Raw genomic sequence first — 25,032 nt, forward strand, 5'->3', positions numbered from 1 at the left:
TTTAAAACAGACTCATGGAAAATACAATACAATATGACTGCTCTGCTGTACCTCAGAAATTAAAGGAACATACATACTATAATTCTTTGTTGCAAGAACTAGAGATATACTTAACATGAATGGGGATGCCACCTGTAAGTTAGGTGTGCTGTGCTGCATACTTGACTTAACTCATTTGTTGATTGTAACTAAGAAGATATTTCAAAATCCTTCCATATTTTACACTGTAACTATAGATATGTACTGCATGCCAACCTGCTACCCCCCTCAAGCAAATCACATCAATGTAATTTTAGCTCAATCTTATATATGACAGAAATGCTATCAAAAAGTAATGACCAACTTCATCTTTCATATGCATTGTAGACCATCACAAAGCCATAACACGTCTCTTCAAACAATATAGCCAATCCAAACTGCAAAAATATGGTAGAGGTCTAGCATATCATGAGTGGCATTTCATAACACGTTAGTTTAATCCTGTGTAATGTGAAAGAACAGTGTTTGCAAGATTAGCATCAGGGAAGCATAAGTTGCCATTGGTATCTAACAGCAAAATGTACTGACTGCATCCTGTCTGAGATCCACTGAGGTCACTCTCCTGGAGGAGTCTTGAGTCACACAGACCATCTGATGCTAGCTGATATACATTTTCACAAGTGAGATCATCAGTAGTTGTAGTTGTACCTTGATAAAAGGATGATGGAATTATTGCTTGATTTGTAAAATCTACTGCTGAAACACTGTCAGCTGGACCAACCAAAGGTGCATCGATCTGACTTTGTTCAACTAGAATTTGAATTGAATTTGTTACAGCACTCCATTCAGATGGACTATAGGTTTGGCCAAAGTCACTGATTGAATAGCAACAGGGTCTACAAGGTCAAGAGGGGCATCCCATAACACACAACAAAAGGCTGGGAAGGGTCCCACCTGCTGTAAAAAAATATATTTATTGCTGATATGAAGGCACATGAAGTGGGGTTCAAGAATGATGTTGGCTTCAACCAGTTATTTTCCACATCCTAAAACGAGGCAGAGATAAATTGATCCTGGCACACTGGCAGCAATACTCCTCGGGGGAACAGATGATTTGTTCAAAGGTAATGGCGGGCCATGCACTGTGGTCAGGTCACCAGCTGAAGGAAACATTTGATTCATCATTTGAGAATTGGTTATTGTACAAAACGGCTGATATATTTAGAGTTCTGCTGAGTGTATCTTCTTGAGACATGATCTGAAATTAATGTTTACAGATTCACACTGCAGCAGATTCTCAAACAACACAAGGCATAGTCAATACAACTGCAACAACAAACAAACAGCATATGAGGTAACAAATAATTGACTTCTTACTGTAGTAGCTGGCTTTGCTCTCTGGGAAGTGGTCCTCTTTCACTGCAATGCTTTTCTGTAGAAAAGATTTTATCATTAAAAATGTTATGTAAAAAGCTCATAAACAGCACACTCACATTTTCATCGTATTACCCTGTGATAAAAAATACATTAAGTCATAAAAAAATCAAAGTAAAAGTTTGGCTTTCCTTGCAGTTAAAATGATGCACTTGACCCACTTTAGACAGACTGTCTGGAGGCAGCGACTCCCTCAGGTAGCTCATGTGTCTTGCAGTGAGCTCTAATGCGGTTGTCATGTTGAACTGACCACTGACAAATGGCAAAAGGTCGCACATGGGTGTGAAGAGAATGCAAGTGTCAACATGTTCTCATTTGAAACTGGTGAAAACAGGTAAAATATTACTTGAGAATATGTCACAGTTAACTGGAGCCATAAGTTATTGTTGATATAGTGTCACCACTTAACTTATTTCAAATTAGGAATATAACACAATGTAAAAGCTGCTAATGCCTCAACTGAAAACCCAAGTTTAAAAAGATAACACATCTATAATCAGCCGAGTCCAGCCTCTGTTTATTTTCCTTGCAAGAAGGAAAATCTCACACAGAAAAGAGATGGCTCTTTCTATTAGTAGGTCCATTTATAGACTCATCCTTAGACCTGAAGCAAAACACAACCCTGAATCCACACAAAACACATTGATGTCTCCATCATATTCATACCCATTAATTTAGATATTACAGTTTTAAAAAGTAGATGCAACTTGTTTAATGCTTTTCTCTTACTGCTCAGATGCTGAAGTTCATACAGTATATGGAAGGATATGCTCCTAGGTTTGTCCAAAAATAAATAGTCAATCATTAACTGAAAGATCAAATAAATAAGATTATGAGGATGGGTGCATACGCTGTTCAGGGGAGTATGCTATAGGCTATCTGCACTCCATCTTCATGCTTCATGAAATAAGTCAACTTTTCCACAACTCACAAGTTTATCTATTAAATTAAAAATTTTAGGTGGAAAGCCTCATCAGCAAACTAACCTTTTGAGAGTATCCTTCACACCTTTAAGGATAAGTGAATTGTTCCTTCACCCAGCCAGCTGGACAAATGCCCAGTAATAAACTAATAGTTTGGATCAGGTTGAATGAATTCAGAGATGCTGATAGTCATATATGTTAGGATGTGTCCAAGTTAGGACAAGATGTGGAGGCCTATGAAAGTAATATGGCAATCTGCTGTGAAGACTGCGATATAAAAACACATGCTAATTACACACTAGGTGGAATTCTGATTATACTTTAAGGTGCAATGTGTTGAGTGACATACATTTTAAGTCAAGCTGATAGTTTCAGGTCTGAAAAACTGAAGCCAATGCAGAAGTGCCTTAAACCTGCATTCTCTCTAGTGGCCATCAGGGGGTGACTACAGTAGCTCCAAAAGTCCAATTGTATGAACATTTATGAGACAATTATCCAATTTCTAATTTGATGAAGTAAACAGTTTCCTATTGAGTCTATAGTCTCAACTGCTAGTTCCCAGTCTTCCTTAACACAGCATAGCATAATGTTGATTTTTTAAAATTATAGTCCCAATAAATAATGTGACAATAATGCAGTAGATTTAGGGCGTGGCTACATTGTGATTGACAAGTCTCTACAACAGCAACAATGTTGGGTAGGTAACGTTACCATGAGTAACCCCAAATTCACATATCATAGGCATAACTGTCAGTATGTCTGTGTGTTTTCAGTTCATGAAATTATAATAATTTACAACATTTTAGTCTAGTTTCAGTCTAAAAAGTCTTCAACAGCAAATTGTACTCAGAGCCCTCAGTGATGGTCATTTTTTCCAGTAAATCCATTTTGTTTTAATGGTTTTAACCCTATTTTTCATTAGCGAAAATGAGCATTAGCTGATCATGGTTAACCTTAGGCTGTACTACTACTAATACTCCATGCTGTCAGCTCCACCCTCTCTCCCAATGAGAAATCAAGATGGCGATGGTCAAAATGTGTCCTTCAGCTTAGCTCTCATCATCTCCAGGTGTGACTTAACTAATTCATTACTCTGCATTTCCTATACCTGTGTGAGTTGGCGTTCAATCAGGTCAGACTTCACTTCCTCATCCTCATGATCATCTCCAGCAGGTACTCTGTCCAGTCAGCTTGTGTAAGGCTCAGTGGCAATTTTAGACCCTTTTCAGGGATGTTCTACCATCACTAAAATTGATCTCAGCACCCCTAAAAATAAATATATAATTATTGCATTTAAAAAAAAAAAAAAAAAAGTTTAATTATTACTTTAATTATTTTGCAAGCCTGTCTTTTAGAGATGGGACAAAAACCTATGCTACAGGTTCAAATGGTTTTATTTTAACAGGTTTAATGTACTGTCATTATTAATGTGTTTCCCTCAGGGTTCATTAACTATCTTAGAGTGCTCTCTGTAGAAATCTGTCATTGTTTATTCTGAAGCATTATCAATCATTATAGTAGACCACGCTACTATGTATGAATATTTATTGTTGTAATTTACGTTATCCGGTTAAATTAATTATTTAGCAAGGGGTTTGCAGGACATTGTATGTTGAATTGTCATTAGGAGCAGAGCACCCCTAAAGGTCTGATCCTAAAATCGCCCCTGGTAAGGCTATCTTATTTTGGGGCAAATTAGTAGCAAACATAAAGGAAAACTGTCATTGTATGAGGCGTTGTTTGAAATCTGATTGTTGTCAAGTGTGTTTATCATTGACCTCACGGCTATCATCATTTCGCCAATTAGAGACAGCTGCAGAAGTAGTTTAGCAGCAAAATGTTGATGATGTGTGGGAATGTGAGGAGACACCTGCTAGCTAACCACAAACGAGCAATGGTTTTAAACTCATTCAGTCTGGGCTACTTGACTAATAGGTGAACTGTCTACTACACCGTTCAAACGTGAGGTTCAAGCTGCTGCGAGTACGCGCACTGTCAGGGAATGTGCACGAGCAGCGCTGACACCCGAGCAGTCCTGTGTAAATCACTGCAATGGCAGAGGGAGGGGGAAGGACACCGGCTACAGCCCTGCCTCCTCTCTGCATCATGTGAACACCACAGCAGAGTAGACACACGCCAGACAGGCAGACGCACCATCACAGGGGCAACAAAGGGACGCATGGTTCATGTAAGGCATCAAATGAATAAATGATTCATTGAGATAAGTTCCGCTTTTGCAGATTCGCGTTTTTATTGCATCTGTCCTCACCTTAAAGGTAAGAGAAATTCCACCATTACAAGAAAAACTCATTCTGCTCCGTTTTCATGCAATATTTAACATTTTTATTTAACCTACCTATGACAAAAACCCTTAAGCCAAGATCAAGCTGGTGCAGTTATGATGTTACATTATCTACTGCAAATGCATGTGAATTTTATTGCTATAAATATTGCATTGAGTCAAACCAGGCAGAATGAAATGGGTGTGACATGTTACTTCATAATCTGTCCACTAGCAGTATCAATGCTTGTATCTTTGCTGTTTGAGGAGTGTAAGCAACTAGGCTGGCATTTAACACAGTATGTAAGTTCATTTGAAAGATTTTATTCAAATGGAAATTCCCCCTTGTATTATTTAGGGTGTCATAGCATTGCACAGTCATGGAGCTGGAGCACTTTGATGAGAGGGACAAGGCTCAGAGATACACCCGAAGGGGCTCAAGAGGGAATGGGCTCCCCAGTCCCACTCATAGTGCTCACTGCAGCCTGTACAGAACCAGGACACTGCAAGCACTGAGCGTAGAAAAGAAGGCCAAGAAGATACGTTTCTACCGCAATGGAGACCGCTACTTCAAAGGGATTTTGTATGCCGTTTCTCAGGAGAGATTTAGGTCTCTAGATGCACTCCTGGCTGACCTTACAAGAAGTCTCTCAGATAATGTCAACCTGCCCCAAGGGGTGCGGACCATATATTCCATTGATGGCATTACAAAGATCACCAGTATGGACCAGCTGGTGGAAGGTGAGCAATGTTCTTGAATGGTTGTAAGGCTGCCCAAAAATATGTTTATATTGTGTGATGTGAGATTAAGTTACAAACTCCACAATGTAACAAGTCACTACAGATGTAAACTACATGCCTGACTTTCCTTCTTAGAGGTAGCCAATTATTTGTGGAGTAATGGGAAATCTGTTAATGTGTCTTGATTTCTGCAGGAGAAAGCTATGTTTGTGCATCCATAGAGCCCTACAAGAAACTGGATTACACAAAAAATGTAAATCCCAACTGGGCGGCTGGTGCTAAGACTGCAGCTGCCCTCCGTGAACCTTCTTCCCTCGGTAGTGCCAAGGCTGGATACCCAGAAACTAAGGAGAGTAAGGACTTCATCAGACCCAAACTGGTAACCATTGTCCGCAGTGGCGTGAAGCCTCGCAAGGCCGTACGGATCTTGCTCAACAAGAAGACTGCACACTCCTTTGAGCAAGTCATGACTGACATCACAGACGCCATTATGCTGGACTCAGGAGTTGTCAAAAGGATCTATACCGTTGATGGCAAGATGGTAGGTGTTAAATGATCATTCTTAGTGGTAATTTAGTAAACCTCATATAGTAACTGATAAAGCATTTTTAATTAGGGTACAAATTGGACAACATTCGAGTCATGCTATGGATTTGAAAGTCTTAATACAAAACACATAAGTCAATGTACGAGGATAAATAGAATATGTAGTGAGGTATTGTTCTTTTTGTGATTAGTGGACAACTTTTTACATGCAAAATGGGCTAAGGAAAATCTAGGAAATGTTAAATTTACACAGTTAAACTTCATAGTCACAGCATGAGAGGTATCTCTTTAAATTATGTAGTAGTTAACTGTGCACCAATTAATGAATCAGCTTTTGGTCTCAGTGACCTTTGCACAGGCTCAGATTTTGCATGATTTTCACTGCTCCCTAGACTCTTGTCACTTGGAGGGATTAAACAAACTTATTGTCAGTTGCAAAAGACACACTGTGTAGTTCAGGGCACAGTTCTGGGCAACAAAAAGTTAAAATTGCAAGTGAAGTTGATTGATAATCTCCCTGTAGATTTGGTAGCGGTAGTACTTGCAGGACCTTCTAAGTGCTATACACTGATAAAAGATAAGAGTGTTTTTCTTTCTCCATTGATACATTAATTGCTCTGAAGAGGAAAATATGTTTCTGATGGATATGAGTCAAAAGGACACTGGCTTGAAATGTTGTGCATCTGTTTATGCCTTGGTTTAGTGCATTACATATCTACATTTTGCTGTCAGGACGGCTATCCTATCTTGTTTTATTACCTCAGCACAATGTACATAAGGCAGCCTTAATGTACATTTGCAGTCTTCACAGAATAAGGAATCAGCTTAATTTGTAAAGTTAGGAAATGTTGGAGGTTCACAAGAAATACAGTTTTGCCTCTGACATGTCTTTGTCATGTCTTTGAGAATTTCTTCCTTTCTCAAGGAGAGACAACCAAGTACGCTCTGTCAGCTGGGAATATTTGGTAAATCTATTATGAGAAATAGGTTTCTAGGACTCCATTTAATAGTGTGCTACTGTTTGGTAGGAATATGAAATGGATATCCACTTACTGAGTTAGTACCAGGAGAGCAATCTGATCAGTGACTTTTTGCACCCAGATACCAATCTCTTTTGTATTCTCTTCTCTCCCATATATTGAAAAGAACACCGTTCAATATCCATTCTGAACATTATTATATCTTGGTGATCATCCGTCATGTAAGTGTCTGATTTCACACATTCTACCCATCCATTTCTTTAATTAACATTCCTTTGGATATTACAGCAATTACAAGACACAAGGGTTTAGCTTTATGACCTGATATGGATGGAGGCACTTCAAATGTACCTGAAAAATAAGTTATGAAACATCCCACAGAAATATTCAGCTCTATAACTAAACATATTCACAAACTTACCTCAACTCTCTCTTAGTATCCTTATCACAAAATATAATGAGTTTTTTTTCTCTCTGATGGTTTCTATGGTGACATGGTTTCCTGAGCTGGTTGCTAAGGAACAGCCTCTGCGGCAGAGCAGTGCAGTAGTGATGTCAGGACTGTAGGTGTAGTGTGAGAGAGCTCATAGATGCAGTGCTTGGTCTGTCAGCCTTATTATACACATGGCGGCAAGATGGAGCACATGGCAGAGTTTATAGTGTAATCCCAGGATAGGACCCATTCTGAAATGTTGTGTACAGGAAACAGTTGGTGCTTTTCACACCAACAAACAAATCTGCCATCACATATCCACTTACCAAATAATCATACTTCCTAGAATATGTATGGAAGTATAAATTAACATAAAAAATGTTTTTTTTTTTTTAAATATAGTGTTAATGTCCTATATACACCTTCCTAATTAGCTGTTGTATTACATGTATTGCAGTTCTGTGCTCTAGTTTTCCTACTTTGTGCTTTTTGTCATGTTGTGACTCCAGATGGCCAAATAAGCACCCGGTGGCAACAAAGGGCCTGTTTTCACGGGTGTTTACCCTTTGGTAAATGACCTGCTTGCACTTTGGGTCCTGTGACACAGGCATTAATCATTGGCATGTTAACTAGACTTAACACCTTATTAGCCTTAATATCTACTTAAAATGGCATAACTGATATTATGCATTTGTTTGCAATTTTAGCTTTTAACAGCTATGGTCCCTGATGATATACTTAATCACGTTTATCCCCCTTGTCTGTTGTACAACAGAAGCCTGGAGATTTCTTTCATTTCTTGTTTGTTCATAGTTATTTTGGGCTCTTGGATCTGCATAGCAGGTGGCTTTGCTTCTTGGCTGTTCCTTCATATTGCTGAGTCATTCTGTAATGGTGTTCTGCCATGAGAGACCGGATTAACATGGCCAAATGGACACAACCAAGTTAATGGTCTTAGGCTGCACTTTGTGAGCCTCTGATGACTGATAAGAATAACATTATCCATACGGAAAATGGTACAAACATCGGGTAGAGAGAGTGTGATAGACAAACAGACACCCTGTAGACAAGGACCTTCAAGGCATTACGCCTGGTGTGATCCTGCTGTCATGTGTGGGATGAAGCAATGAGTATTTGCCTGTCTGAGTAGGTTTGAGAAGACTTGGCCTATGGCATTCCCATCCCCACTGTAATGGCTATGGCTTTCCACTGTAATTGTATTATGCAGACCACTAACTTCCCTGTGTTAGAGTCAGTGCTTCTTGTTGAAACTGATGTCAACATCCACCCGAGGACCGAGCCTGGCTTGACATCGATTCATGAAAGCAGGGGCTTTATCCTCTGTGGTAAAATTATTCAGTAGATGTGATAAACAGCTCAGTCATGCTTTTGAAATTAGATACCGAGTTGAAGTGGTTAGCAGATTTATGGTGATCTAAGGGTCACACAGCAGAAGCTAACATATGTTTTCCAATTAATTTCTTCCTTTTGACCTTGACTGCCATCCCCAAGTTTGGCCTATGTGTGCCCACAATGAACAAATCTCTGTTGGCCTCTGCTAATACCATAGATGCCATTTCTGCATGAGGAATCAGTTGTTTCACAAAGTAGTTAAAAATAATGATCAAATTATATTTTCCTACAGTTCAGTGGGTTTATTTAAGTAGGTGTTAAAATATATAATAGCCTATCATAGTGGATATTATTGTTACAAAAATAATACTATTTAATGTAGGAAAATATGATTAAAATATTACTTGTGTTACTTTTGTCCTGCTGTTGTAACATATAGTTCTGAATGTTGGCCATTAGAAACCTCTCACTGTAGCTTAAGGGCAGCAGGATGGATAAAAGATAGGAAGGCTGTCTGGCTTTCCTCTCACCAACTGCTGTGACTTGGCTATTAATCACAGCGTGGCCGCTTGCTGACTGTCCCATTGCATTTGGTACAGAGGAGAATTCTTCCCTCTTATCCTCATTTTGTTCTAAAAGGCTTGTAATTATGCTTTCAGTGAAAGTGGAAGTTGCTGCTCTACTACATTTTTCTTGAGTGCTCTAATTTTTACAGCATGTCAAATAAGTACTGTGAGCAATGTTTAAAGCAGATACAGAGTCTGTGCTATGCAGTTTCTATTAGTGATGATAAAGCAAAATTACATTTAATCGTACAGGAAGTACGATTAAACATCTCTTGGTGATTTAACATGACTTGTATATAGATGAATTCTAAAACGCTTCTTTGTGTGAAATGGCAGATTACCTTTATAATATCTCCAAGCAATCCTTTTTCAAAAAAATGACTTGGAAATTGGTTGTCTTTCTGCTGTGGAAAATTAGACATTGCTAGAACTACCAAGAGCTAAATATAGAAACTGATAGACAAGGACACTCGAAACATGTGAGCTAGTATAAATGCAATGAGTTTAAATGTATATTTTAGTTTTGAGTGTGTCTTTTATGGAGCTAAACATCAGTGCATAGTGCTGACCAGCACTTTTTAAGACTGCTCTTTCATCTGATGTATCTTCACAGCTGCTGCAGTAACAGCACTAGTCAAAAAAATGGAACATTCCCTCACATTTACTTGAATGAGGGTGCAGCCGAACAAAATCAAGAGATCAAATTTGAATCATATATGTTTATTTTTTCCAGGACATGTGAGTGGATACAGTAGAGGATGGATAAACACACTGCAGAAATAGTTGTCCCTAAATTCCTGAAAACCGTGTAAAAACATTCAAGTATGTTCTCAAACTGCATATAGCGTCAACTCATTCAAAATGAAGTAGAGCAGTGTTCAGTCATTCACTTCAAAGGGGAGATTCAGCACCCTGGAGAGCTCCACCTGTCCACTGGTGGAGCATTGTTATTACCAGTTTGTGTGTCTTTTTGTGTAATTTATGGTAATTTACATTGCTCAGATTGATTACCTTCTATAACATGTATTCCTTCTACTGTGTTTTACTTTGGTCTGAATTTCAGGAGCAACGCTCGTGCTTGCGGAAATCACAGATAAAACCCTGACGATCAATATTTGCACATAATGCTCCAGGACCTGTGTGTGTGTGTGTGTGTGTGTGTGTGTTCGTGTTAGGGGGAGGGGAGGCCTGATGGAGCTGCTGTGTCACTGAGCCAGCAGCCAGGGATATGTAATCAATATAAAGTAGCACATTCATGATTGCCCCAGTTATGCTGAAAAAGCATAGGTGTGAGGTTTCATATTTCCTAGAATTCAAGATGAACAAAATGTATCACTGTAAATCTCAAATTTAAAAAAGAGGAGTGGCTCTAATGAAATCAGCGAGCTCAAGAAAGGCTTTTAGATGGAACATATTTTGTCACTCTTGAGCTGGACATTGTTAATATGGTCTTATACTGTTGATTAGATGTCTGTTAGTGGCTGTTACCCCTTAATACCAAATATCTACCATCAAAGCCTGATACCATGCTCCTTACTACTGGTCAGATTTATCTTTTTTTGTTTTTATTTAGCAGTTTTACGAGAGAGCTTGGGAGTGTCATCCAACAAAGGTTTTAAGCCTAATTTGATCCCACAGTGTCATAATGCCAAGGTGGTGTTCATTATCTTGTCTCATCCAGACTGATGGTGTCATTGTTCTGGTTTCTGCGGTTTGTACTGCTCACTGCTCCAGATAGAGACTGACAGTGGATCTTAAAGTAGCCGTGTCCCTCTCATCGTCTCAAACTCAGCTGGGATTCTGCCTGGTCTCCTTGGCAACAAATGTGCAGCTCTCCTCCCTTTGGGATCCCGCGCTCTTTTTGGAGGAGGGGTGGGACACAGTGGCCATCATAGTGGGGCGCCAACAAGGGAAAGGACCCTACTAAGCCCTCCTTCAATGCCCAGTGTTTATTTTAAGATGTCACGGCTGAGTGACCTTTGGTTATTCGGCGGGGCTCTTGCTGCAGGTTACTGATAAACCAATCCCTTTTGTTTGGTGGATAATCCAATATTTCATTTTTGGCAAATGGTCTATGTGCTAATGATACAATATTTTCCTTTTCATTTACACTTCATTTTTATGTTTATTTGAATATAATGGTAATTCTGAAATTTAAAGTGTAGGCCTACATTTTCTCTAAAATAATTTTTTTTTTTTTAACAGTAAGCAGGATATTAGCATATCCCATTGTAACTAAGGATGATATAATGACATTTAGGATATGGTTAGAGGACAGTGTGGTTGACAGATTGTGGTGGCTTTCCTTTTTGGCCTACTTTGTTCAACGCATTAGTTGCTCGACTTATCTTATTTGACTCCTGCTGAACTCTTTGTGCTTAATGGTGAGACTACTAAATAATGTATGTAGGCCTACTGTATTAGTGGTTTGCAATTAGCTGTGCTTATGTTTCTCATCTGATTCTACCTTCATATTTAAGTATTAACCTTGTCCTCAACTACATTGTAAAAACATTTGACTACAGGCATTGAGCGCTGAGACCCTAATTCAAAATAAAGAAAAAATAACTAATATCAATATGGCGTCACAGTGTGTTCAGAGGTTTTGCTGAGTCCTTCACTGAGGAAATGAAAATGAGCTGTACATCCTTTGGCACACCACTGTTGTTAAGTAGCCTGGGTATACCCATGCTCTCATTCCAGCGAGATTCTACTTCGCTCAGAAAGTTAGCATAGCCACCAAGACAAAATCTTCACCTGAGATAGGGAACCAATCACAGAACGGGGAGGCGGGCTCAAGGCGATGACGGCCGTAGAGCGACTTCGTTTACATCCAACATGGCGGCCACGGAGATGCAGGTGCTAAATAAATTGGAAGGCAAGTTCACTTTAAAAATAGAACAAAAACTTGCGCTTCATGATTTTTCCTTCATAAAAAGCATGTGTTCGCGCTGCTCCCTACAGGCTCTGAATACGTCATCGTGTGTCGTTGATATGATTGGCTGTAAGTTTCTCAGTAGCATACAGATTTGAACGACATTCGTTGATCCCGCCTCAAGTCAATGAACGACTCCTCGCCAGACCCTACCTCACATGAGATTGAGACGCGGTCTGGTGTTAGCCAGGCTAGTAGTTAAGTATATCCATAACCCTTTTGAGCAGAAGGTCAGGACTCCATAAGCATCTTTATTTATTTATGACACTGCATCCTCTGAGATGGGCTTCTATATTAATGACAGCAGCAGATGCACCAACTCTTTGTAGAAAAGTATTTATCATTATTTTGCACTTGGCATCAAATCATATGTGATGACTGTTCTTAAGCATCACTGCTGTCCTCTGGCTGAGGGTAAAATTCAGTCTCCTTCCATATTACAATTCATAGTATGCTTTTCAGTTTTTCTACAATTTTTAATAGATTTTAGATTTAGTTGATCAGATTTTAACTAAAAGATCTAGTCAATTATAAAATTGTTTCCACTTGAGAACAATATTGTACTGGCTTGCTGAATTGGTTAACTGGTGTTAAAAACATGTTTTAACATGATTTTACACATAATAGTGCAGGACAATAGAGAGCAATTAACTTAATCTCCCACCAGGGATGGAAACAATTTAATGACAGACAGAGTGCATTTGTCACAGACTGTACTGCATTAAATCTAACAGGTTTAAAATGAGATTTTCTTTGCTTAGTGGTTACCCCAGAGACATTTTCATCTGTAGCCAGGCTGATACACCACTAGAGAAAAATGGTTAATTCTATTATTCACATGCATAGTAGTATTAATTTTCCCCATGTACTTTGGCCACTTTGAGTATGCAATAGCAGTGTACCTGCAGCCTTATATCTTGAAGCCAGTGGCATTGTTTTCTCACCTGGACACTGAGATGTCCTGAACTGTGGGATTTTGAGAAAAACAAGTAACTCTTTCCATTTATACATCTGTATAATTAGATTTGAGAAAATTGTTTTTAACTGAATATACAAATCATGAGAGGCCTAGGTTCAAATGGTCATTTGTTCATAATATTACAAAGGTTGATGTTTCAAAGGTCATAGTAGGGTTAATGCTGCTTTTGTGTAATCCTGTATGAACTGACATTAGACAATTGTAGTTTATAGTCTAACTAATGTGTATATGTAATAAGCTGTTTTCACATCTTCAGAGATCACTGTGAATGTATTAACCAATCATTTATCTTTCAAAAGGACAATCTCCTAAATGATGGTTGCATTTGCATGTGACATTTTATTCAGTATATTTTATGCACATGACATTGGGATGGTTATATGATGTCTGAAAACTACACGGCCCTCTGAGGTGTTTTTATGGGTGTTGGTCATTAAGCTATCAAAATGCTACTACTATCTTCCTAAGATGCTCCATTAAATGTTGAAAGTGGTCCAAAACTGGCTTGGGATGGAGCAGCAGCAGTTTCAGTGTGTGGATCTGTGCACTAATCATCCAGAGATATTGATACAGTATTATTTAAGATATTACTGTATTATTGTACTGTGACTGACAGAAAACATTTTTATCTTTACTAGGTCTCCTGCCTTCAGGATTTTTTTGGAGATGATGATATATTCTTCGCTTGTGGCCCTGAGAAGTTCCGTTATCAAGATGACTTCAATTTGGATGAAACTGGTGAGTGTACCTTTTTAAAATTATACAAGGCTTAGATCACATAGTGGGAAGAGCCTAGCACTAACGCCTCCAGGGTTACAGTATGTTTTGTTGCTGTACTTTAAATAGCTTTTTATGAACCTGTCCACCTTTTATGGCACAAGTAGTAAATACTGAATGTTCCAAGCAATGAAACGATTGTTGTATGTCTTGCAGATTTTTACTTGTACATCTATTCTCATGACATTTCTGTTATTGTTACTCCTCAGATTGTTATTTATCATACCATTAGAAGTACTGCAAGTCTATCAATATATCAATCAATCAATCAATCAATCAATCAATCAATCAATCAGTCTTTATTTGTATAGTGCCAAATCACAACAAAGTAATCTCAGGCACTTTACACATGGAGCAGATTCTAAACCTTACTCTTCAGGTTTTCATTTTAAAGAGACCCAACATTCCCACATGAGCAAGCACTTTGCTCAAATACAGATTCACTTCACTTTGAATACAGATTACAAAAGTGGACATTATCATTGCCCTCATTCACCCACATTACCTACTTTTATAGCAGTTATATGCTATAAACTATGTGTATTATGAATATTTGTGACTGTGGTTTAGTCTGATGGTCTATATTACTGATGCATACTGATGAAGATTTTCTAGTTGCCAGTATTTGGAGCTCCAGAGAAGCATTGTTCATTTTCTCTCTAGCAGATGGATAAAGTTAAAATTTAGGAGGCCTAGTATGACCCCTCCCCCTTTTTATCTGTAGAATGCAGGGTGGCAAAGTCTCAATCGTATGGACGGCTCCCCTCCTTGCAGGGACGTTCTTCCCCACGAAGTGGTGGGATGTCCCGCAGAAGCAAGTCTCCCTCATCCACTGGTTCAGGTGAGACTTTAACTGTAACACAAATCCATATTACACATTCATGATGAGCAGGTTTTGAGTATGTAATGTGTTCACTGTGGAAAAGTGACAAAAGTAAGTACACTGCAAAACGGTTCATATGCATACCAAAGTGCTCTCGATTTGAGTGTACTGTTGATGGTCACTATTCTACCACAATGTAATTCACAAAGGAAATGGAGGATCCACTTACAGCTAGACAAAACTGAAACTAACTGTGAATAGTATTGAAACAGCTGGGGGAACACTTGACACATGTATTGCATTATTTCCTGATGGTATAAAACCATGTAGTGTGTTGATTTTTTTTAAAATATACTAACTACAAAAAAAATATTAAAAGATGTATGTTGTTTGTAGTTAATACATGAAATATGGATTTGGGACAGATCGTATGTGTGTATTTGGGTGTTATGTCTTGACACAAGGAGACAAACAAAAGGAAAATCTATTGATCTAACGTTTCACCCAATGGTTTTAGCATTATTCTTATATGCATACACCATGATAAACTTTTTGTCTCCATATCTGATGTGCCTACAGCTAATGGGACTGCAGGCAGTCAGTTGTCCACCCCTCGATCTGGAAAATCTCCAAGCCCCTCTCCAACCAGTCCAGCTAGCCTCCGAAGACGCCAGGTAATGAAAATGAATGTTCCTATAAACAAGCTAATAAAGTTAGATTTATAACGAAAGATCTACATCGTATACAATATTTATTTTAAATGATGACATTTATTGTACAAGAGAGGCTTGGTTAAGACATGTAACAATATTTTGAATCAGTGAATAAGCTATAAAGTATTAGTGGTAACATCATATTTAAAAGAAGCCTTGTCGTGTACTGATGGGAATACATTTGATTAATTTCTCACCATCAGATATTGCCAAAAAAATGTGCTAGCCACCACTAGTAATTACATCAGTGACCTTTTTATTCATTTAGCGGTAATGAGACTGAAAGTGGTTATTTTTAATGAGTGATTTTTGAAAGATGGCACAGGTGATCATAGGCCTGTGTACACTGATGTAAATATCAGCTCAATTACATATTTCTGAGTTCAGGACAAAAAATTTAAAAAAACCACTGCACACTGCTGTGTTTGTAGATATATGATGAAGCTCCAGAGCTGTCTTTTGGATGAAACATTATATGTACTGCTGCAGCACATTTGCACCGTCATTATCTTAGATCTGTGAAGGACAACAAAATTGTGAGACTGCATAGCACAGTCAACTCTGGAGCCAAATCCATTATCAGTGATACCATCATTAATTAATCATAAAGCTGGCTGGGGTTACTATTATGGCTGTAGCAATGGTTTGATATTTTCTCTCAATCCCGTTACAAACTACATGGCAGTCTTTATCTTGGTGAAAAGGTTAGTGTTAAGTTTCACCACGCTTGATTTATTTCTGCCTATTCTCAAACTGCGTACTCAAGGCTGGCAGAGTGGAACAAATAGGCTTTGTGTAAGCTGGCTGTAATCACGTTTTTACAGGCTTTGCCTTCTCTGAAGTTTGTGTAAGACAAGTTTATCAGTGTGTCTTTTGTTGTCACTCCATGGCTGTCTCTTGTTTCCAGGGATCTCAGCACAGTGGCTCCTCACTGTCTTTAGCTTCTACTAAGGTATGCAGCTCAATGGATGAAGGAGATGGGCTTGGCAGTGAAGGTAAGATGTTGCCTAAGACATGAGCCGACTAAGTCATATATTTACTACTGTTTTATAGCTTTTACAATATCAATCTTATGTTTCACTCTACAGTTGAGCTCTTGGATGAGTACCCATCAGTCCCTGCCTCCATAGCAGAGAGGTACAAAGTGGGGAGGACTTTAGGGGACGGAAACTTTGCTGTGGTCCGAGAGTGTATGGAGAGATCCACTGGAAGAGAGTACGCTCTGAAAATCATTAGCAAAGATAAATGCAGAGGAAAGGTGAGCTGGTCTCTGCATCTTCAGGACTTCAGTTATTATTATACCTCCATGTTTGGGCTAATTCATTGTCAGGGAGATTCTTATTTGTTTCTTTAATTTCTGTATTGATCTCTTCCAGGGCTAAAATATTGAGTCTAGATCATTTCTTCTCTCTTATTAACACAATCATATGAACACAAGGTCAATGTGTAGTTTGTAAATACATTTGGGATGATGTTAAAAATCATGAGTTAATGGAGGGGTAGTGAGAACGGGTTAGGAAAGTAAATAAACATTTTTATTCTCGTTTTGTTTGCTGCCTTTATATATCTGTTTTTATTTCCATGTTCAAAATAAATAAATACGTTAATACATCCAAATTCAACATAGCTATTACGTGTTATGGAATATCACAGTTTTGTCATTGATTGATGTTTCCCCGAAATGATTGAAAAGGCAGCTCCTCAGTCTCACAGTGCACTGATAGGTACTGTATGTTCAACTTATCACTGTTCAGTATTAATAGATTTTCCTTTGATCAAATCTCCTGTGTCATGTTCACAGGAGCACATGATCCAGAGTGAGGTGTCGATCCTTCGGCGTGTGAAACATCCCAACATCGTCCTTTTAATTGAGGAAATGGACACCTACAATGAGCTCTATCTAGTAATGGAGTTGGTTAAGGTACTCCACATTTATTCATTCTTACAAAGAGATGTCAGCCTTAGATTTCACAGTGGCTCATTTTGGCCTTCTTTTTGAGCATTAGCTTTGTTTAATCCACGTTCCCTATTTCCACACATCTGAATGTTTTAATTGTTTTTATGAGTCTCTAAAACCTCTCATCTGCATCTTACAAAACTGGCAACTTGCACTCCATAATATTCTCTCTGCAGGGCGGTGATCTCTTTGATGCCATCACCTCCTCCAACAAATACACAGAGCGGGATGCCAGCTGTATGCTGTTCAATCTGGCAAGTGCCATCAAGTACCTGCACAGTCTCAATATTGTCCACAGAGACATAAAACCAGAAAATCTGTTGGTAAGTGTGACTCTACAAAGCTTTTAGTGTCTGGTTGTTTGGCACACAGACAAACACCTCCTCTATAGAGTGTAACCTATCTTTAATTGTTGCTTTTTATTCTCTATCTAAAATGTAGTTTTAGAGATGGAAAACCAGATATGTCAATTGAATTGATACAGGACATTAATCAATTAGTCTAAGCAAAAAATAAAAGCAACTTAATGTGTTTTCCCGTTATCACAGAGTTTTTTATTTTATATTTATTCAGTTTATTGATAAGGACAATGCAAGTTAAAATAGTGCCACTTCCACTCATTACAAACAAGTTGAAATACTGATGTTCTGCATACAGAGATTATGGCTATTTCTGGTTTTAAACTCCAGTCTCTAGTTTAGAGTTATAGTACCTCTACTTTTCTCACATGTCAAATGTTTCCAGATGAACAAAAGTCTGTTTTCACTGTAATGTAAATACAGCTCTAACTCAGTCTATATATTTCAGCTCTATAAAGTTTCTGCACTGCTACTGTTGGCTAATTTTACTGTCACATAGTGCTCATTAATGAATACTTTACTGCAGTAATGTGTAATAATTGGTGACCTCATCACCCAAGGCTTCTTATTTCCTCTTATTGTATGTGTTACACAGGTATATGAGCACCAGGATGGTAGTAAATCTCTGAAGCTAGGGGACTTTGGCCTGGCTACTGTCGTCAACGGGCCCCTCTATACTGTGTGTGGCACTCCTACCTATGTAGCTCCAGAGATCGTTACTGAGAAGGGGTGAGTTATCATTATTATTATTATTATTATTATTAGGACATGACTGTGGAGGAAAAGTTAGAAAATGTATCATAATCCAAAAGAAAGCTTACTAGTTGCAGCAGTCTTTTGTTGCCCCGATGAATCATCTTCCTTTTCATTTACAGGTATGGCCTCAAGGTGGATATTTGGGCAGCTGGTGTCATCACTTACATACTGCTGTGTGGCTTTCCTCCTTTCCGTGGGTATGTGCTCCTGTATCTGAAGGTTTATTTTGAGTCTTTATGAATATTTGGCCCACCACATAAATGCCTCCATCCATTAAAAGTCCCGGTTGCATCTATTGTTGTTCCTCTTTGGTTTAGTAACTCGTTTTATTGTGTGCCATCAGAAGTAAAAACTATCCATGCCTGTGGTTTCAATTTCTACAGCAGTGGTGAAGATCAGGAGGCTCTGTTTGAACAGATTTTGAGGGGTCAGCTTGATTTCCCAGCACCATACTGGGACAATGTGTCTGACACTGCCAAGGTTTGTCTCTGGAAGTAGTCTTTTCATCTGCTGTATCTTTGCTCTGTGTGACACGCTTGAATCTGTCAGTGATCTGCTTCTGTGGTGTCTCAGGCTGCAGTATTTGACTTGATATTCATAGATGATATGTTTCTCTTTAGGCTCTGATCACTGGGATGCTGCAGGTCGATGTGGATCAGAGATTCACACCTGTACAGGTTCTTGACCATCCCTGGGTTAATGTAAGTCCAGCATTTATCATCTTTTGTGTACATTAAAGTACTTCTATCAGAGACTATGCGGTGTGATACAACTGGTAGAGTTGCTGAAGCTTTGTTGTGTGCATTCTCCAGGATGATGGTGGTGCAGAGAACCAGCACCAGCTGCCTGTGGCTGGGAAGATCAAGAAGCACTTCAACACAGGGCCCAAACACAACATCACTGCAGCAGGAGTGTCAGTTATTACAGTAAGGACCCCTCTGCACCCCTCCACACACTAACACTGCATGCAACTCTGCTCCAGCACATTTTAGCTGTGCTTTTTGTTTTTGGAAATGCGCTCCAGCAACGATGCAAAATTAAAAATACCTACACTTTGAATCACAATATGCGCCTACTGCTTAATTCTTTTAGATGTTAAAAAAGCGTTTCATCTTTATGCTTTGGATGTCATTAAATTTTAAGTTGCAGACAGCATTGCCTGCTATTGGCCTGAAGCACATGAATCCATTACAAACTATTTTTGTACTTTCGTACTCCTCCATTTCATTTTATTCTGCATATATGTCATTTGCTTCTTGCTGCCAGGTCATCTTGTGTGTGTGCTCTTGCTCTCATCTGTCTGTTAGATGGACTGTCAGCACTCTTGTCAGGAAAACTTAGATAAGTTTGCCCAGGTTTCGGTAGATGTGATTTCTTGAACAGTTTCAGAGCTGAGTTGAATTTGTGCATTTGGCAGGAAGGCAAATAACCTACATATTCTGCTCTTTCACCACCTGCTTTTGATTGGGGAAATCTATTGCATTCCTCTACATTTCTCATATCTACATTTATTTAATATTTATTTTACAGGTAAGCCATGAACTCAGTTGCGAAATTGAACTATTTCTATACAGAATACTGTACAGAATGTTAGTTGACAGTGAGATGATATTTCTATTGGTTTTTTCCCTTTCATCTCAGCAGTTAATACTGAAGTGTGTAGTTGTGCGCTTTCATGCTAATCAGGTCAGCGATGCTTGAAGTTCAAGGTGATCCACTGAGTTGCGCTCGTCTCTCTCTGCTCAGCTTGAACGGGACTTTACCATCCAGAGGTCAGGGTCTTTGGACCACTACCAGCATACAGGATTGTACTGGATAAGGTATGACGTAGAGTAGTGCTTCCATGGCAATGTGCTGGCAGTCTCCATTTCTCATCCCCTGAAAGGTTTGACTCATTGCCAAGCAGTGGCGCTTTTCTCATGCTTCACCCTTCTTTTGCTTCATCAAATTCATCGACTTGATCAAGTTACTTGATCTTACCAAAGCTGGGACTATTTTCTCCTACCTGGAGTGCAGTTTACCGTGCTCTTTACTTATTCTGCATAGACAGTTATGCATTCAAAATACTAACTCCTTTTGAGTGCATGTTACATATCGAGCCACACGGGTTTGAGTGCATTGTTGCTTCTTTATAAGTGCTGTCACTGATGTAAATATGTGACACACCTATTGCCAGAGTGTATTGCCTCTTGTTGCTTTTCATGCTCTTGTTGTGCTGTACTAGTTGCTGTGTCCTCAGAGTGGACAAGTAGTGGGACAAATGCAGCTTTTCAGATACAACTGCATGCTTATTTCAGCTTAATTGGACCACCACTGAGGCACTTTGGTCAATTAGATAATACCACTCCCCATCTTTTTGGTCTTGTGGGGAAGCTAATGGTTGCTGCTGTTTCACCCTCCCTCAGACCACCCCACTTGATAAGGAGAAGCAAGTTTTCAGACGAAGACGCCACGATGATGTGAAGCCCGCTCACCACCTCCAGCATAGTATCGGTGCCGGCGCCTCCTACAGTGTCAACCCCAGCCTCTCCCCCAATGAGTCTGAAGATTAATCGTGTAGTCGACACTGTCCGTTCACCCACCTCTCCGTTCTAGCTTCCTGCCTGAGGCCACAGCACCATCCACCCCTCTGGGGAAAAGTCTGAGAGGGTGGTGTGCAAAACGGAAAGACCCAACACTTTGTTTAGTCTGCTGACTTGGATGTTCAGACTGCCTGTACCTATTTTATTTTTTCTGCCGTAATACTTTGATTTTAGTTACAGACTACTTTGGTCAGAGTAAGAGACAAGTTAGTGTCTCTTGATTTCAGATTACAACTTCAGAGCATGCAACAGTGTAAAATATTTTCCCTTTCTCTTCTTAAAAAAAAAAAAAAAAGCCACCAAACTGTTAAAGCCTTATTTCTACACAGCAAGCACTGGTCCATTGTAGTACTATAGAGCCCTCTACTGGTTAATATTGTATACTGCAGGAGAGCCAACCTGCTTCATGAAGCACTTAGGGTTTTAGTGGAAATGGTGAATGCAAAACATTTAAACCTAAGCTTCTGGATTTTAAATGACTTGATTTTGTGATATGACAGTTCAGTACATACTGATTTTAACACAAATACTTGTTTGGAAAGTAATTTTCATGCAACAATAGATCACTCAGTTCAATATTTAACAGTAACAGCCTGTTACAGTATATTATTTGACAGCTAGATTACCCTGTGCTGTGGAACTTGAGGTTCTGGTGCATAAATCTTAAATATACTTTTTAAGAAGACTTTACAAAACTGAACAGACATGCTGCTATATTGTTACCATAAACATTAGCTGTACTGAGCAGATTGTGTGTTTTTTGTGTGGGACAAATGAAGAGTTAATTTGCAAAAACAGATAAAAGCCAAACAGCTGTTTGATACTCCTGGAGTGCACACACATAAATACCACAGTTAAGGATATTCTAAATCATGTTTTTTGTATCAATCAAATGGGTAATTTTTAAATTAATTTTGAACTCTTTGTCTGTTTTTGCAAATTAACTTTTCAAATATTATTCTGCCACCCAGTAGCACGCCTCATAAAGATAACCGAGGGCGCTAAAGTTTGACTGTTGGTGGCCGAGCTAACCTGGTGGATTGAGGATGATTAGTGACACAGTTTAGTTAGCGTACATGTCTGTGAGTGTAAAAGGTTGTAATTCAGTGGTGGTACAGATGAATGTCAGTGCAATGTAGTTGATAGTAAGTGCATGTTAAAAGCCTTGCCTTGGCACATATGGGTTTAAGTGCAATTAGGTGTACCGCCCAGTGGGCACAGTATCAAATTTGCCCAATGCAGTGCTGGAATGAGTGAGAATGAATCTGTTGCCTGTATATTATTGACAGCCAACTGACACACTTCTCTGTCAAAGGGGGGCAATTAGCTTTTTTTCACACACACTGAAATAAAAAACAAGTTAAATGTTGGTTAACAAAGCAAAGTGCTTCCAGAAAAATCCATGATCTAAATATTTGTTCATACAATCAATACTTGTGTCAGACTTTTTTAAATACTCAGATCAAACAATATGACTAAGTCTAGCTCTCTGGACTGTATGGTACTGTATGTCCTCTGACCACTTCATACATGGCTCACTATAGACCAGATATTCATGGATGTAAATGTCCTCTTCTCTTCTTCAGAGACTGTACCCTGCATGTGTGCTAATATGCATCCTAAATTAGTTGTTCTGGTCTTTTACTGTTCAATATACACCTGTCAGATATGAAACCATTTCTGTTGTCATTGTGTCTTGGTGAATGCAGTTCAGTTAAGGCAGACTATAGTCATACCATTGCCGAGTAAAGACTTGTATATACATATTTTAAAAGAAATGTGACATCACAACACTGACTTTGTTTGAAGAAAGGGCTCTTAAGTTTCGACTGGAAGGGAATGAACCAAAAAGCACAAGGAAAAGCAGGTTGTGATATTGACTTTTTGGGAATGTGTTAGCTTCCTCAATACTGTATCTGTTTTCATCATCTGAAAAAAAAACCCATGTAATGTTTAGATACAGGATTTAAAAAATGGCACTCAGACAACCAGGAATGTCAGTATTGTTTGGAAGCAAATAGGAAATGTGAATTCTGTATTATGTCCATCCATAGTCCATTAATGTAAGGATGTTTATAAAACAACATGAAGGAGAAGAAAACAGAAAAGATCTATTGTTATGGTTACAAAGCAAACTTCCAACAATGTACCAAAACTGGGAATAAAAATAATTTAATTACTTTGTGACTCAGTGGGTAGCTCTGTGTGAACGACGGCTTGACTGCAACAAATCAGACAGCAGATGGCAGTAAAACCAAACATGAGTTTATAAGATCTAGAGAATCCCACCTTCAGTTGCTTAATATCATTCATTTAGTACATTACCAGTGAAAAGTTCAGACACACTTTTTCATTCTAGTGAATGGGTCAGCAGGTGAGTCCAAACTTTTGACAGGCACTGTATATTTTACACATGATGCATTAACACATACATGAATGTTTTGACACCCCAACATGACAAGAAATACTCCTCACACTGGTAGATTCAGTTTTATTAAAAACACAAAAAATGAATGCAGTTGAATTTACAGTAATCAATTTTAATATTATGGCATAACATATTCTACCTCTGCAAAAACATATGTAAAAACAATTGGCAATACAAATGAAATATATAAATGATATCTTAAAATATATTACATGAAACCAAAATGCTTAATGCTAACAGTGTATTAACAAAATTATCTCTTTCAAGCAAACTTAGATTTTCTAGTAAAAATTATTTCATGGAAAACAAAGTAGGACTAATGTCTTCAGTAGCTTTTAGCATGCAAACACTCAGCTTTGGGCTTTTGAGTGGTGTCTCTTGTGGTACTGCTACAAAATCAAGATGCAAACTCAAAACCTATTTGCATATTTTGTCAAAAACAGCATCTCACAGCAACCGACTTCTCATTTCTGCAAATTAAATGCAGACATAATAGTTTTCTCATCACCAAAAATAGACCACAGTCATTCCTGGAACACTATCCTGTTAATTAGATCTTTTTATTTGTCACACAACTGAAAGCCATTTTTAGACCATTTAAGCAACCAAGTAATAATATTGCTTACCAGTGCATGGTGTTACAGCATGAACTAGTATTCATGACTTCAGATTAACAATGGACAAGCAAACTGAAAAAAACTGAGATGCACAAGTAACAGTATTAATGTCTGCAGAATGTCTTTAGAAATTACGCTTCCCTTTACAAAATGCCTTACAGCTCTACCACATACACAAACACCCTAACAGTCATGACATACTATTCAACAAATGTGATATTTAATCCTCTGGATATGTTTTTTTGAACAAAACTAATCAAAAAAATGTTGGTAATTGTTGTACCAAATGACGTATATAAATCATTTCCAGATCTTACAGACAAGAGTTACTTGCCTTTCAGAAACAAAACAGTCCTCAATTTCAAATAAATGCAGAAATGTCACAATTTTGCTGACATTGTGATCAAAGACAGATATTTCACAAAGGACAAAGCTCACACTGAATTTGACTCTTCTTCCATATAGACACAAACACAACAAAGTAACGGCAAACATTTTGTCTTTTTGTCACATATACATACATCTGACCACTGCTAATAACAATGAGCAAACAATGGTCATGAACATGTATTACTAATAACTAATATCTGAAGTGCAAATGAAGACATTTTGACTCACATGATGGAAATGTTGGCTAATCTAACAGCATTTAGATCTCTCAGCCTTTACAGGGAAGAAACACTTTACACTGTCCATATACATACATATATATACATACACAGGTTTTCATTCTTTTTTTTTTTCTAGAAAAGTGTTCCAAGTGAGATATGCATCTGATATACAAATTTTGTATAAATGTTCCTAACACAGGATTTACTTTATTTTGCATTTTCACAGTTTGAAACAGGAACTTAAAGGTTTGCATTGGAT

At 38.3% G+C, this 25,032-nt stretch overlaps 1 protein-coding gene across 3 annotated transcripts; it reads left to right on the plus strand.

The window, feature by feature from the left end:
- The first annotated feature begins 4,982 nt into the window (after positions 1–4,982).
- On the plus strand, positions 4,983–21,087 carry LOC128360122 (serine/threonine-protein kinase DCLK1-like). Of its 3 annotated transcripts, XM_053320463.1 has the most exons (16): positions 4,998–5,358; positions 5,553–5,899; positions 13,789–13,888; positions 14,652–14,768; positions 15,330–15,424; positions 16,371–16,452; positions 16,552–16,721; positions 17,265–17,384; positions 17,597–17,743; positions 18,375–18,508; positions 18,655–18,732; positions 18,919–19,015; positions 19,156–19,236; positions 19,348–19,461; positions 20,282–20,355; positions 20,941–20,998. In XM_053320463.1, the coding sequence occupies exons 1-16, from the start codon at positions 4,998–5,000 to the stop codon at positions 20,996–20,998; spliced, it is 2,175 nt and encodes a 724-aa protein (XP_053176438.1). The 3 variants fall into 3 exon arrangements, with proteins under 3 accessions (XP_053176439.1, XP_053176438.1, XP_053176437.1); XM_053320464.1 differs by lacking the exon at positions 20,282–20,355 and having other exon boundaries at positions 4,983–5,358; positions 16,371–16,458; positions 20,941–21,087; XM_053320462.1 differs by lacking the exon at positions 20,282–20,355 and having other exon boundaries at positions 16,371–16,458; positions 18,922–19,015; positions 20,941–21,087.
- The last annotated feature ends 3,945 nt before the right edge of the window (positions 21,088–25,032 follow it).

Source organism: Scomber japonicus, chromosome 6 (genome assembly GCF_027409825.1).
Source record: "Scomber japonicus isolate fScoJap1 chromosome 6, fScoJap1.pri, whole genome shotgun sequence".
NCBI lineage: Eukaryota > Metazoa > Chordata > Actinopteri > Scombriformes > Scombridae > Scomber > Scomber japonicus.